A 16,711-nucleotide genomic window follows, 5' to 3' on the forward strand; every position below is an offset into this window, starting at 1 on the left:
TATTTGGGTTGAACTGTTCTGGAACAGTGTTGCAAATACAACTTAACCACTGATTTCTAGTCGTGTCCTCTTCTGGAAGCCCAAACAAAGTAGTTTCTCTTTCACAACGAAACACAGCGTCTCCAGGACATGGAGCCGGCGGCAGCAACAATACTACAGACAGAATAATAGCTCCGCCTTCTTTCATTGCGTATACATTTGGGCGGTGTTATGCAAATCTTCTCACACCGTGACGTAGACATGGAGGGCGTTTAAATGAGCTGTTTTAGGGGGGCATGGTCGAATCTTAACTTTTATAAAGAATATCTCTTTGGTTTTGAGACTTTAGTCTTTGCAACTTCAGGGAGCTAATCTATACACAAACAGCTTGTGACACTCCAAAGAGAAAGAGAAACCTGAAATTACATCATATGACCCCTTTAAGCAAACAGCGCCATTAACGGTTCTGTTTGACCCAGTGAATCACCCATCCTCCTAAGACCCTGCGTCCTCATATGAGGACATTCTATTTTAGTGAATTTCTCTGAGACGTTGCATGCCAGAGTTTTAAGGTTTTTTGGATGTCCTATAAAGAGCACATTCAGGGCTTTTCAGAGATACCAAATGACTGGATGTTTCACCATGACCACTCCCTCTCCTTGGTCTTCAAGAATGGCTGACATTAGTTTAGTGATCAAATGTAGCACTCCTATGGAAATATGATAATATTTAGTAATTATCATTTAAATCTGACTAATTTTTCAACTGTTTATCATGAATCAACATCTCAGGAAAATGATATGGGGTTTTAAATCAAAATTGGACTTTCTGTTACGAAACAGGATGTTGATTTCATACATGTCCTCAGTTCAGGACACCGGGACTAAAAGCATGTTTATTACACATTTTGGACGACTCAACAAATGAATAGGGAAAGAAAATATATTTCAATATTCCTATGAAAATATCTTGTCAATTATTACTCCCGTTATTACACTTCTTTTTTCATTACATGTTGCCCCAAAAACACATTAATATGTTATTAATATTTGTATATAATGGGAAACCCCGTTTTGGCCATTTTACACACATTTAAAGAAAAATGGTATATCAAATCATTCTGTTTTAACAGTTACGAATCGTCTTTGGTATATAAAAATCCTGAAACCTAAAAATGTATTGGTGATTAAAAAAAAAATCTATTGTTTTTGCCTATGTATGTTCATTCATGTCTTTTGTCGCGTCTGATTTGGTCACGGTGTTAATATGTGTTAGTGTTTATTATTCACCATGTTGTCTGAGGCCAGTGGTATTTGTGTGACACTGACATATCACAGCATCGCTCTCTGCAGTTTGAACCTGCAGCTTCTCATCTATCGTCTCAGACCTTTGATTTGCTTTCCTCTCGTTCTTCAGGAGAAGGAGCGTGTTGAGGCTGTGTCTGTTGGGGCCATTCTGTCTGACTACCAGAGAGTACGTGTGGAAAATGTGTAAGTGGACCCTCTTTCTCTCTTGTTTCTCCTTTCCCTTTCTCACACATAAACGACACTTAATAGACTCCATTATGTCATTGGCACAACAATTAGCCAATTTACCAATGCCTTGTGTCTAGCATGTAGAACTGTGCATCATTTTGGATGAATAAATTAATAAATCAAATTCACAGATGCTAATATGATCAGGAAGTCTTGTATTTTGCCATGAAGCTATCATCAGATGCTGATGTGGCATTAAAATCTGTATTACTACACTACTACTAATGATCAGGCTCGTTTGTCTCGTTTGTTTCAAACTCAACTCACTGACTAAACCCGAAGTGTTTGAAGAGTACCTGTAAAATAAACACATTTATAGAACATTATCAAGGTAAACCCATGTGTGTTTTAAATCTACCTTTGTTCAAAAGCAAAATTTAGGGTCAGAAAGGTTTTCAATGTTTTTGAAAGAAATCTCTTCTGCTCATCTAAGCTGCATTTATTTGATCATAAATACAGTAAAAACAGTAATATAGTGAAATATTATAATAGTTTAAAACAGCTGTTTTCTATGTGAATATGTGTTAAACTGTAATTTATTTCTGTGATCTGCAGCTGTATTTTCAGCATCATTACTCCAGTCTTCAGTGTCACATGATCTTCAGAAATCATTATAATATACTGATTTACTGCTCAACAAACATTTCTGATTATTATCAATGTTGAACACAGTTGTGCTGCACAATATTTTAGTGGAAACCGTCATACATTTTATTTTGAATAGAAAGTTCAAAAGAACAGCATTTGTTTGAAATATAAATCTTTTGTCACATTATAAATGTCTTTACTGTCACTTTTGATCAATTGAATGCATCCTTGATGAATAAAAGTATTAATTAAAAACAGTTGTGTAATTAATGAGATATGTCATGCTTTCATGCTCAAAGAATCTTGTTTTATGAAAGATTTGAATGCATAACTATATAATATTTGTAGAAGTGTCATTGAATCAGATTGCAATCGGCTGTTTCTTGAACACTGCTCTTGTCTTTCGTCGGTCAGTCAAACAAAAAGTGCCGCCCCAAACTCCTTCTGTAGGTTGTTTCAGACATTTGCTCAAACAAATCAATGTTGTCTTCAGGATGTCAAACTTCCAGTGACTCTGAACATTAGACGGACACCACAAACTCTCTGAACATGCTGTGAATGTGTTTTTCACTTCTTGGTCTCTGCAGCAGTTTTTGCTTCAGCTCACTTTAGCTGTCAGTCAGCTATTGTTCCTCCGCTGATACCGCGGGGTAAATGCTGTAACTCCATCTGTATACCTGACAGCCCGTAATGCCGCAGGGCTCGACCGTGTCGTGCTAATCACCCTAATCACCGCAGTGCTCAGTTTGACCTGTGACGCTGGCATTGAGCGGACATCCACCCGTGTCACATGAGCGCGGCGGTGGCGTTCTGCCAAGCCAGAGAGCGAGCGCTAATTTGTCTTTGAAGTGGTGTCGGAGTGCCGCCCTGTTTTCACTTCACATGCATCCATATCCTCTTCCACGCTTGCTTAGTTTGCTTTGTATTTCTCTCAAAGGGCCTAGGTTTGCTTTTGGCGTTGTTGGGAACATAAGAGCAGAGCACAACATATGTGACCATGGACCACAAAACCAGTCATAAGGGTCAAATTTTTAAAATTGTGTTTTATACATCATATGAAAGCTGAATAAATAATATTTCCATTGATGTATGGTTTGTTATGATAGGACAATATTTGTCTGAGATACAACTATTAGAAAATCTGGAATCTGAGGGAGCAAAAAAATCTAAATATTGAGAAAATCTCCTTTAAAGTTGTTCAAATGAAGTTCTTAGCAATGCATATTACTAATCAAAAATGAAGTTTTGATATATTTACAGTAGGAAATGTACTAAATATCTTCATGGAACATGATCTTAATATCCTAATGATTTTTGTCATAAAAGAGAAATGTATAATTTTGATCCATACAATGTATTGTTGGCTATTGCTGCAAATATACCTGTGTTACTCATGACTGCTGTTGTGGTCTAGGGTCACATTTTTATAATTTTGTAATTCATAAACAGCGTATTTTAAGTTTGTAGGCTATGTTTTACAGATAATAATTACTCAAATTAGATTTTATGAACCAGCACCATCACAGCAGCATCAGAGCGCTGGGTGTGTTAATCACGCATAACTTTATTTTAATATTAATCGAATTGGACCCAGGATGATTCTGAAAGAAAACTACTGTTGCTGTAGTAACAAAACTTTCATGTGAATCTGATTGACAGATAAACCGCACACTCTTATTTCATTGTTGTTATTTTGTGGATATTTCACTTAACAGTTTGCTTTAAAGTTAAAGACTGTCTGCGGTGATCCAGACGCTGCTTCAAATCCTGCGCCACTCGCATAGTTTACCATAAAATCACATTATATTTGTCCCAAATTATTGTTAGTGTACATAATGACTTGTTTATTGTGCATCTTTCAGCACAACATTTGTCTTTCTGCCAGTATGCTTTATATAGAGAGCTAATAATAGCTACAGATCACAATTTATTTTTCTGTTTGCTCTGTTTTGTCAAACACCATATTTCAAACTTATCAACACAACTTTAATTCCTGAAGTGATCTTTTATTTGAACTGTTTTGGACTGCTGTCTTCTAAATGCGGCTGCGCTTCTCGTTCTTACTCTGGCCATGTATTAAATGTGCGTCCTTGAAAACGCACAGTTTTCTAACATATTTACTTTAACTTAGATAATATGGATGGTATGACATATTTAGATGCGTCTGAAATTTCAAAAACACACATATATATATATATATCGTTTGATCAAAATTATTGCTAGGGACAATTTGGTAGTCGCTGGATATTGGTTGGGACATGTCCCTAGCGCACCCGACTAATTCTACGCCTTTGATTTCTCCCATTTCTGGGCTTGACGCTGTGGCTCTCTCTGCAGGTGTGTGAGACTGCAGCTCCAGCCGCTGGCGTACCTGTGGCGTCGAGACCAGGCCGAGCTGCTCAGAGAGATCATATCAAGTGGCCTCCAAGCCCTCCTCATCAAAGTGGCAGCGTACGGTGGGTGACGGGCAGGACTTGAGCAGTCCAGCTACCAATGAGGTTTTACAATGATCCTCTTCTTAGGCTTCTGACCTTCAGGTGACGCAGGGCTGAAACTAGTGAGAAGCACAGAACAAATGTGATCTTAAGTGACGTTAAAGGGTTAATTCACCCAAAAATGAAAATTCTGTCATTACTTACTCACCCTCAATCACTGTCACTGTCAATCAACAATCGTGGGAGGGGCCTCCGTCCATGTGACATCACACGGACAGACGGCTCGATTTGAGAAAGGGGTAAACATTTAACGAGATTACAAACAAACCACTGGATGGATCTTTATCATTATAGGGTGCCAACACACATTTCAGTTCAAACACCATGTAAAAGGGCATGTAGCACTTTTTTCCACTAAAACTTTGATGTGCATTATCTCAGTTTAATACGTGAACATAACAAACAAAAGATGTGATCGCAAAACAATCAGAAAAAAAAGGCATTACGTGCCAATTTTTATGTCATTACATGTAGGGGGTGGTGATGGCGCAGTGGATAAGACACATGTCTTTGGTGTGAGAGACCCGGGTTTGAATCCACTGTGAGACACCAATGTGTCCCTGAGCAAGACACTTAACCCCTAGTTGCTCCAGAGGCGTGTGACCTCTGACATATATAGCAATTGTAAGTCACTTTGGATAAAAGCATCAGCTAAATGAATAAATGTAAATGTAAATATATAGTTGCCAGTGGTGACCTCAGCAAGAACGTCACTCACAAATTAATATTTTTGGTTGCAGTTTGGAGCCCTGCATAGACTGTGTCTTCAAACGTGGCTCATCCAGTTAGGATTTAGGGTTGGGAAGTATTCGTTTTTTAATTATGATCTGATAAAACATAAAGCTCTTATGACCTCTGTGTGGGTGAAGATAGTTAACAAAAAACAGCTGTTCTGTCGGTGTCTACTCATAATCAAATGATTCATAAAAAAGAGCAATGTTTCTTTCATCATCATTATTCCTGTATTTCATTCATGGTATTGTGCCATGTCCGGTCCTACATTCTTTCAGCTGCAAAATTGCACTTGAACAATGCTAAATGTGACCCTGTCTTAACACAAATTTATGATTTCCTCTTTTTAAATTAACATCGGAGTGCTGTTTGCCTTCATCGTTTTTAAAACTGAACATGAATGTCAAGACACATGCTGCACTGCCAAAAAAACATCTGCAAATATTGTACCTTTAGGGGTGTAACAGCTTGTCACTGGAGCAACAGCCTTAAAATGACACCTTTGTACCTTATCTACTCCTAAAAGGTGCTTATTAGTACCTTGGAGTAGTAATATGTACCCTTAAAGTACTGCTATGAAGTAAATAATGTGCAAAGACTCCAAATGTGTTTTTTTTTTCTCCTGAAAGCATGTTTATTTAGAAATGATGTATTTGTTTGTGCTTTACACGAATGGGTTGTGTTATAACCCAGTGGCTGTTTTACGTGTAATGTTTATATTCAGTTTTAAAGCTTGAATGATTAGAATATAAATGTGCAGTTGTAAATCTTCTGTCCCTTTCTATTATTTGAAGGGTTTCAGATGAATTGGGATTACCTCTTGTTTTTTTTTTCTATCAAAATCCCTTTTTTCCAAATCCCGTCCCGTGTCTTATCTGCGCTCTTCTAAATGTGTTTTTAAGCAGATAATTCGGTGTGTGAATATGAGCGATCACACGTCTGTGTTTTAAACCCTTCACATGAGCTGCAGGAGACAGAAATACACTCCAGAGGATCTTTGTGTTGTTGTTGTTGTTGTTGTTTGTTTAGACCGGCACACACCGGATCCATGTGTGTATTGAAGGAATGTTAAATATCACCCGACGTGGAAACGCTTGTCCAAATGAGCCCTGAGCGATCCGCCGGCACGGCTTACCTCCAAACCCCAACAGCAGCTCCGGCTCTTGACAGATCTTCCTCTAAAAGCAAATTCCCCACATGTCTGGAAAAGTGTAATTATGTGCGCACACTGAACTGTGTGTTTTTCTGCGTGGCTACAGGTAGAAGAGAAGATGCTATCAGCACTGGCTTTTCACCTTGCCTCAGGCGGCGGTAATTAGAAATTAGAGGGTTGGGATGGACTTACACTGCCGCGGGCCGTCGGGGAGCACTGCAGTAATTGTGGCTTTCATGGGTTTCATGGGTCAGGGCCGCGGGCTGAGCTGCATGTGTGTGTTGGGTGACAGAGGTGTGTTGTACATTCACACACACCACAGGTGGAAATACACGCGCCTCAGAGGGCATGACGCGGGAAACTCGATGATAAAAATAACAGTTACCTTTGTATTTCTACCGAACAGCCACTGTAGATGTATAGATTTAAGATATTTAATGCAGAATTATTTTCTGTGCACTAAACAATACAATGTTTACCTACATTACATTCATACTAAAATGTTATAATATGTGACCATGGACCACAAAACCAGTCATAAGGGTCAATTTTAATTTAGATGTATGTGTAACCCGTTACACGTGATAAATTTGTGTCAACTTTACGAATGGACCAGTGGGCTCAAAAGATTAGGTTCGTCCAGGGAGAGAGAGATGATACAGCAGCAATGAATACTCAAAACAAAAGGATGAGGTAAGAACAAATTTGAATTTACTGAATGTTCTTTTCTTTTACCTTGTTGTTAGAATGAAATTATTGATTAGTTGATTAGTTGAACATGGACCATATAACCTCACACAGGCGTAAGGAAAACAATAGAAAATGAAACAAACAAAACAAAATTTGAAAGTCCAAAAGTTTGATGTTTCTCAATGAACAGATCAGTTTGTAAACTCAGTCCAAAAGTTCGTGAGGCACTTAATTCAGTCGTCCTATTCTGCCCTGGATGGAACAGAATAAATTGATGTGTGGTTCTAATCCTACCGTTCAAAGACGAGAAAGTTCAGTTTCAACAGGGAATTCAAAGGATTCGTTAAACGGGCGGCTCGCCAGTCCAACCCCACCGTTACACACACAGGAAGAGCTGAGACGGTCCACACTTCAGGAATGATTCACACTTCGTTCGATTTCACATGCAGGACGGATCACACTCATCAATTGGACATCACAGCACTCACATGGAAACAAAAGCAGAAGAACACAAAAAAAAAACCTGGCCTTGAAAACACAAGGCCCAAAAAAAAAACAATTAGCATTTGACACTATATACACGAATCAATTCAGATTATACACAACTTCTAATAAAACACAGCAAATAATGTCCATTTATAAGACTCTGTACAATAAATTGTCTTTATGCAATAAATTGTCTGTGCAATAAACACGTTTTTGCATACTTTCTGGTAAGCATCTTATTTAACACCCATACATTGCATTCCATGGCATTAATTTCACATAAATGCCTAATTACATCTTCCATTTTACACTTGGCTGTATTTGCCATTAATACTGCACCAAATAAACAATAATTTGATGTAACACTTAATATGATCCTAAATGAACCTTATTGAACAATACTGAAATTATTGAAACTATTTTAACTCACCAAGGAACTCGTTTACATGTACATCAGAAGAACCAGGGAAGTTCCAGATGATACACGTTCTCAAAATGTCATTCTCGGGCATAAACTGCTTCTCTCTGAATCCTTCGTTAGAGATATATATATACACACACACACTGTATTAGCTTTTAAACTCGCGCTAATATTGCGTCATTGACATGCGGTCAACACATAACGTGAACAATCATATCACTTCACTCATTTTACCACTACTTATTTCTACATCGTCATCATATAAATGATTTAGAGGCATTTATACAACTCTTACATCAATTTCTCGACTCAATCAGAGCTTCAAATCTCCCGGAGCAGCACAAGCATCTGCTCGCGTCAGAGGTTCACAGAGAAAAGAAAGTTCTAGAAGGCGCTGCTCTCTAAAAGTGCCGCGATAGCGGAATTTTCCATGACGTCACTCAAAATGCGATCTCATTGGAGGCTTATGTAAAGGGAGATAACGCTATTGGACATATTTATAACATTCAATATTTATATTTCTCCATTTCTATATAATGAATTATTTTGTTTGCAGTCTTATATTTGATCTGAAAGTATGATCTTTTTATACTTTAACTCTGTTTAATTTGGAGTGCATTTTGTCTCTGTCCACTGGTAACCTGGGTTACACTTTCCCCCTCTGAATTCAGGCACGTCCTCGGGCATGCTTGGGGTTGACTTGTCACCACTATAGGAAAAGCACCAGACATATTCAAGGACTGATCACTGATGGATGTGGATTCTTCCAAGGAAGTGGTAAGTGCAGAGCTCAACCCTTGCAGTAAGGACTGAATGACTAGTGTTAGGGGATTTCCTAGTTTATGATACTGGAATTTGTTAGGAGGCCCACGCTGCCTTTTGGAACGTCTAGTGTCAATAGCTCCAAGGTTATCATCTGTAACGGGCTGGTTACTTGTAACATCCTGGGCAGGTGAGATTGTGTCATTGGACTGTGTTTCCTCCGTCACAGTGTCCGACAGACCTGAAAACTCCAGCACACTTCCATTCATAGGTGCTAACAACTCTGGGGGCTCAGTACTTTCAATGCCGTTGCTTTTGCAGTTCTCCACTTCAACAGTATCTCCATCTTGAACAGGTATACTATTTTCTTCTTCATTTTCTGATTGATTATCTGTGGAGTCCTCTTCTAGTCTGATGTCAGGTAAGGTTTCTTTTACAAGGTCTACGGCAGCCGGAAGGGTTCCAGTGTCGGGTAAGGTTTCGTTCACAGGTTCTACCACAGCAGCAGGGGAATTGAGAAACTCTGTTTCAGGTAAGTTCTCTACGGGCATAGGATGTTCTGGAGGTGAAATAATTTTCGTACTAAACTCCAATTGGCGTCCTGAATTTCCAATATAAGAGTCATCCTCTGATTCAGACTGACTACTCAGATGTTCTTGAGGAACCGCTTCATGTGCAGAGTGGGATCTGGTTCTAGGCTTATGACGAATTTTCAGAGGGTCTGTTCCTTCAATTTCATTCAGGGGTAGAAACCCACAAGGCAGTAGAAGGTCGCGGTGTAATGTGCGGACTGGTCCATCTTTCCCTTCTGGGCAGACTGTATATACTGGCATGTCACCTGCTTTCCGGACTACCACATAGATCTCAGAGGCCCATTTATCTGACAACTTGTGTTTCCCTCTCAATCTGACATTTCGCACAAGGACTCGATCACCCGGTTCAAGTGTAGAAGCAACTACATTTCTGTCAAAACGTCTTTTGTTCCGGTCAGCTATTTTGGATGCATTTTGAGAAGCAACTCTGTAGCTTTCCTCCAATCTACTCTTTAGGGATTTCACATAGTGCGAATGGGACTGTAATGGGAAGTTGGTATGAAGTCCGAAAGCAAGGTCGATCGGCAGTCGAGGCTGCCTCCCAAACATTAGCTCATATGGTGAGTATCCAGTTACATCGCTCCTGGTGCAGTTATAAGCATGCACCAATGGTTTGACGTGATCTTTCCAATGAGCTTTGCTTTTGTTCTCCAGGGTGCCTAGCATCTGTAAGAGAGTCCGATTAAAGCGTTCCACCGGGTTCCCTCTAGGATGATAGGGGGTGGTCCTCACTTTGCGGATGCCAGCAATTCTACATAGCTCTTGGATGGTACGAGATTCAAAATCTGGCCCCTGGTCGCTGAGCAGCTTTTCTGGAAAACCGTAATGGACAAAGAAATTATCCCATAGGCATCTAGCAACTGTTTGTGCTTTTTGGTTACGGGTAGGAATAGCAACAGAGTACTTGGTAAAATGGTCTGTGATGACCAAAATATCCTTGGTGTTACTGCTGTCTGGTTCCAGCGACAGAAAATCCATACAAACTAGTTCTAAAGGCCTATGGGTCTGAATATTCACCAAGGGAGCTGCTTTCTGTGAAGGAGTCTTCCTACGAACACAGCGCTCGCACTTTTTGATTTTTATGTCCACATCGGCTGCCATCTTCGGCCAATAAAATCTGGAACGGAGAAGATCGAGAGTTCGCTCCAGACCCAGATGCCCCATGTCATCATGAAGACTGGTAAGTACAATTCCTCGAAGATCTTCAGGTAAAGCCAGTTGGTTCAACACTTTGTCTCCATCCATCCTCTTCCGATATAACAACCCATTCTTCAGCTCAAGTTTGTTCCATTGTCTCATCCACAAGGTTACTGCAGGTAAGTGGAATTTCAAGTTTGAAGGTTTGTTGTTAGACTCCAAGTACTCAATTACCTCTTTAATTTCAGGGTCAGCTCGCTGCTTCCTGATCAGATCCTCTTCAGACAGACAAGGAATTTCTGGGAGACCATGGCCATCTTCTTCCTGGATTTCTGGAGGTAATACCTTTGCGTTCATGCTCAGAGACTCTACCAAGGTCAACGGGAAAGACTGAGAATCATGGGATTGATTGACGTGATGCTTTTCACAGATGGCCTCCACTACTTCAGGTAAGATTGTCTTGGTGTTGCCTTCAAGATCTCCAAGATGATATAGAGTGAACTGTCTGATTCGTTCTTGCTCTTTTTTAGATTCCCAATCATCTGATGGTTCACCATTGGGACGACGAGACAATCCATCCGCATCTTGATTTTGTGCTCCAGCTCTGTATTGGATCTTAAAATTGTAGGTTGAGAGACTGGATAACCATCTATAACTAGTAGCATCTAGTTTGGCAGACGTAAGGACATAGGTGAGGGGATTGCTATCAGTGACCGCTGTGAAGTCTGCCCCATACAGATAGTCATGGAATTTTGTGGTGATTGCCCATTTGAGAGCCAGAAATTCCAATTTGTGGGCAGGATACTTGGCTTCACACTTTGTTAATCCACGGCTGGCAAATGCTATGACTCTCATGTGTCCCTGCTGTTCTTGATACAAGGCTGCTCCTAGTCCTGTAGCACAAGCATCTGTATGCAATAGGTAAGGCAGACAAGGATTTGCGTACCCTAAGACAGGAGCAGAGGTTAACCTTTCCACGAGGCTTTCAAATGCCTGTTGACACTCGGTAGTCCATCTGTCACCCAGAGACTCTTTTGGATTAAAGTAAGTATGATCTTTATCTTTCTTTTTTCCCTTTCGAACCGGAGGATAGCCAGCTGTAAGATTGTTGAGCGGCTTTGCAATCTTGGAGAAATCTTTAACAAATCTGCGGTAATATCCTGTAAATCCTAAGAAGGATTTTAGTTCCCGAAGGTTCTGGGGCCTTGGCCAGGTTTTAATGGCCTCAATTTTTGATGGGTCAGTTTCTACACCATTCTGGGAGACAATGTGGCCCAAGTAGCGCACAGATGTTTGGAAGAATTTGCATTTTTCGGGTGAGAGCTTCAATCCGTATTCTTTTAGACGATTCAGGACTTGTATCAGGCGGCGCTCATGCTCCTCAAGGGTTTCGGAGAAGATGATAAGATCATCGATGAAAACTAAGACTTCTCTTCTATTTAAGTCACCCATGCAGCGCTCCATGAGCCGCTGGAATGTGCTTGGCGCATTGGTTATCCCTTGCGGCATACGGTTAAACTCCCAGAAACCAAGGGGGCATACGAACGCTGTCTTCTGCTTGTCCGCTTCATCCATCTCAATCTGGTAATACCCGGATTTTAGATCGAGAACAGAAAACCACTTGGAACCAGTTAACATAGAGAACACTTCCTCCAGGTTTGGGAGTGCGTACGCATCTCGTATGGTTTGAGAGTTTAGCTTCCTAAAGTCAATACATAGCCGCACTGAGTTGTCTTTTTTTCGGACCACTACAATGGGGGATGCGAATGGTGACTCAGACTCTCGTATAATACCAGCTGCTAACAACTCCTGTAGATGTTTCCTGACGGCATCAATATCTTGTGGGTGGATGGGACGAGCTCTATGCTTGAAAGGAGTTTCGTCACTCAGTTTAATTCGGTGCTTCACCTTATCAGTGTGTCCATAATCCATTTCCTTCAAAGCAAAAACTTCAGACATAGAGTTTAACAAGGCTGATATACGTTCTTTCCATTCGGAGGGCAGTGGGGAGTCTCCAAAATCGAGAGTTATCTGAGGACTTTCTGATGTTTCAGAAACATCACTTGTTAATGGCTTGTTTATCACCTGCTGGACAGCATGCATTTCTGCAATCACAGACCGGGGAGGGATTACTATGTTAGTCTGGGTTTCATTCTTGACTACCACAGGCAAGGAGAAGAAACGTTTCACAGGTAAGGCGTGCAATGCACTAGCAACTAAAAGACCACTTGGCAGAGAAGATATGGTGGGAGGACTTATAACAGTCAGTGTTTCTGCTGGAAGGTAATTCAGACAGACGGCTCCATCAAGAACAGCAGTGCACCCTGCTGGTACAGTTTCAGGGACTGCCCCTTTTAATGCCACACACCCAAGGGTTTTGGCACATGATTGTCGATACCTCACATCAAGTGTCTTTAGTACAGCTGCATACCCTTTAGAAGCTGATTTGGGGCTCTCTTTTGGTATATAACTGGAGTAAAGTACATCCAAGGTATTTGTACCGATGAGGACTTGTGGTATATTTACCAAATCTGGGACCACCAGTGCTAGTGTGGTAACCTCAGCATCTGTTCCTAGAAACTCTTTGGGAAACATTAAAGTTAACTCCACATACCCAAGGTAAGGCACTGATTGTCCATTGGCTCCCTCCACTTCCAGCAAAGATTCCAGGGGTTTCATGGGGTGATGAGACAAGTTATTTTTGTAAAATGACAAGGGAATTGTAGTCACCTGGGAACCAGTGTCTAAAAGGCAGTTCACTTCAATTGCGTCTACAATGATTTGGGCAGTGCATTTCATTCCAATTAGTCCTTTTGGCAGTTTGCTTTTAGGGCAATGATGCTTCGTCCCAGTCTCCATATGCCCTGCTACAGAGACTGCGTGGTGTTTAACTGAGTAGTAGTGGCTTGGTTCTTTAGGTCCCACTGGGCTTGTTTTTCTCTCAACTGGCGCCTCTTCTCATCTACCTTAGAAGGGTTCGGGTCATTTTCGCAATTGATGGCTAGGTGTCTATCCTCACCACATCTAAAACAGTATCCAGGACGAGGACGAGTGGATGTCACTGAACTACTTCTGAGTTGACTGTTCTCATCTCTCCCGGTTTGCCTATGCTGGAATTTTGCCGTCTTCCCGGACCGATATTGTGGGATTTCAGGGGCTGACAACTGAGCCTTTAACTCTGCCACTTGCTTCTTCAATCCTGCTATTTCCTTAGCTGCTGGGGTTTCTTTTGGCACTTTACCAGAAATGGATGTTCTCATAGCCTCTACTTCTGCTTGTAGTTCTACTAGCTCTTTCTTTAGCAGGATAAATTCAGAATTTTTGGAATAATCAGGCTTGCACTTCTGGTAAGTTGAGGTTTGCATAGAAGCAACTTGAGCATTAATTTCAGATATTTGAGCCCTCATAGTATCCACCTCTTCAGCTGCTCCACCAACTGCATCATGGGAGTATGTTGACATTTGATGAGTAGCAGTTCTCATTTTGGGGGCATTACTCTGTTTGTTCAATCCAAAATGATTTCTCATTCTGTCTTCTTTTGAGGCTTGCCGGTCTTCTTCCGTGCGAATTTCCACTACCATCTCTGCAAAAGAAGGTGGGTTGATCTTTTTCTTCTCTAGCTGTAAGCTGGAAATTAACCCATTATCCCAACATCCACGGCAGAATTGCTTGATCAGACAGCTGTTTTGCTCACTCTCCGCAATGCCTCCTCTCCTTACAGTAGTGCTCAGCATAACTTGCAACCGGTGCAAATAACTGGAGGGCTTCTCTCCTGGGTTCTGTAGCATGGTCATGAATTTTGCTAACAGCTCATCTCCATCCTCCACGGATCCGTAAACTGACTCTAGTAACTCCAAGTAAACTGGAGGTAAGGACCGGGGACTCACATGTTTAATGACATCAGCTGCCGGAGGGAGCAGACTATCAAGTATTCTTCTTGTGCGAGACAAATCCGAAATGGAGGGGTCATCTAATAGAAATTGAACACTTGCCCGCCATGTGTCGAAGTCTGGCTCGTTTACTGGCCTAGGAACTTTACCAGAGAAAGACCTGAGACGGAAAGAGGCAGGTTGTAATGTAGCAGTGTCGTTGGTTCTGACGATGTGTTCAACTACAACTTTTTGCACGCTGGGTGGATCAATCATGTCCATTGTGAGTACTGGATGGGGTAACACATTAGCTGCAGGATGGCTAGTTCTACTGCTGGGTCTTTCCTTGGACAGGTTTTGTGATGTCTCAGATTCAATTGAGGAAAGGGCTACTTGTTCTGTGGTCACTCTCTGTAATTTGGCTGGGGACGACGGTCCATCCAGTGAGCTGGTGGTGCTGCTATCACGAGTTTGAGAGTCTGCAGCATGTGGATACTCAACTCCATCACCTGAAGCATCTATGGGCTCAGCAACAGAACAGCCAGCTTTCATTCTCTTTAACTCCTCCTTGAGCACTTCTTCAATTGACTTTCCACTAGCGCTAGCAATATTTTGTAGTTCTTCCAAATACAACTTAGTGGCTCGGTCACTATCTACATGAGGGTAGACACAGCTTAAGGCACGCACTATGAAAGTGGTATCTGGGTTTGACGTACTGACCATTGTTACGGGCAGAAGGGGCATTAGTGTTTTCATAGCGGAGCTATAAGTAAACTCTATAATGGCATGTTGATGGAATTCGGAGTTTGGGTCATCAATGAGAAGGTTGCGACTAATGCTGCCATATCTCAACAACCATGCTTCTAAGTCCTGATCTGTTTCAGTTAATGTTAAGCCGCTGACTATTACGGCATTTGAGACATCTACATTCTCTCTTTTTACAATATCCATGTTGTCAATATTCTGCTGAGTATATAAATAATTAATAATATATTTATATTGTCACTATTGCTGCAGGCCAATCTCTCTCCTCCTGGCTGGCTGGCTCGCCACTTTTACTTGTAACCCGTTACACGTGATAAATTTGTGTCAACTTTACGAATGGACCAGTGGGCTCAAAAGATTAGGTTCGTCCAGGGAGAGAGAGATGATACAGCAGCAATGAATACTCAAAACAAAAGGATGAGGTAAGAACAAATTTGAATTTACTGAATGTTCTTTTCTTTTACCTTGTTGTTAGAATGAAATTATTGATTAGTTGATTAGTTGAACATGGACCATATAACCTCACACAGGCGTAAGGAAAACAATAGAAAATGAAACAAACAAAACAAAATTTGAAAGTCCAAAAGTTTGATGTTTCTCAATGAACAGATCAGTTTGTAAACTCAGTCCAAAAGTTCGTGAGGCACTTAATTCAGTCGTCCTATTCTGCCCTGGATGGAACAGAATAAATTGATGTGTGGTTCTAATCCTACCGTTCAAAGACGAGAAAGTTCAGTTTCAACAGGGAATTCAAAGGATTCGTTAAACGGGCGGCTCGCCAGTCCAACCCCACCGTTACACACACAGGAAGAGCTGAGACGGTCCACACTTCAGGAATGATTCACACTTCGTTCGATTTCACATGCAGGACGGATCACACTCATCAATTGGACATCACAGCACTCACATGGAAACAAAAGCAGAAGAACACAAAAAAAAAACCTGGCCTTGAAAACACAAGGCCCAAAAAAAAACAATTAGCATTTGACACTATATACACGAATCAATTCAGATTATACACAACTTCTAATAAAACACAGCAAATAATGTCCATTTATAAGACTCTGTACAATAAATTGTCTTTATGCAATAAATTGTCTGTGCAATAAACACGTTTTTGCATACTTTCTGGTAAGCATCTTATTTAACACCCATACATTGCATTCCATGGCATTAATTTCACATAAATGCCTAATTACATCTTCCATTTTACACTTGGCTGTATTTGCCATTAATACTGCACCAAATAAACAATAATTTGATGTAACACTTAATATGATCCTAAATGAACCTTATTGAACAATACTGAAATTATTGAAACTATTTTAACTCACCAAGGAACTCGTTTACATGTACATCAGAAGAACCAGGGAAGTTCCAGATGATACACGTTCTCAAAATGTCATTCTCGGGCATAAACTGCTTCTCTCTGAATCCTTCGTTAGAGATATATATATACACACACACACTGTATTAGCTTTTAAACTCGCGCTAATATTGCGTCAT

At 40.7% G+C, this 16,711-nt stretch overlaps 1 protein-coding gene across 2 annotated transcripts in view; it reads left to right on the forward strand.

The window, feature by feature from the left end:
• The window catches only part of LOC306886021 (uncharacterized protein), a 129,607-nt gene that overhangs the window by 23,750 nt on the left and 89,146 nt on the right, over window positions 1-16,711 (forward strand). For both annotated transcript variants that reach the window (XM_079442872.1, XM_079442873.1), the window contains exons 4-5: window positions 1,396-1,469; window positions 4,440-4,558. In XM_079442872.1, the coding sequence (XP_079298998.1) occupies window positions 1,396-1,469; window positions 4,440-4,558 (193 nt within the window). The remainder of the gene's footprint in view (window positions 1-1,395; window positions 1,470-4,439; window positions 4,559-16,711) is intronic.

The sequence above is a fragment of the Barbus barbus genome, assembly GCF_936440315.1.
Source record: "Barbus barbus genome assembly, chromosome: 20".
In the NCBI taxonomy this organism is placed as follows: Eukaryota; Metazoa; Chordata; class Actinopteri; order Cypriniformes; family Cyprinidae; genus Barbus; species Barbus barbus.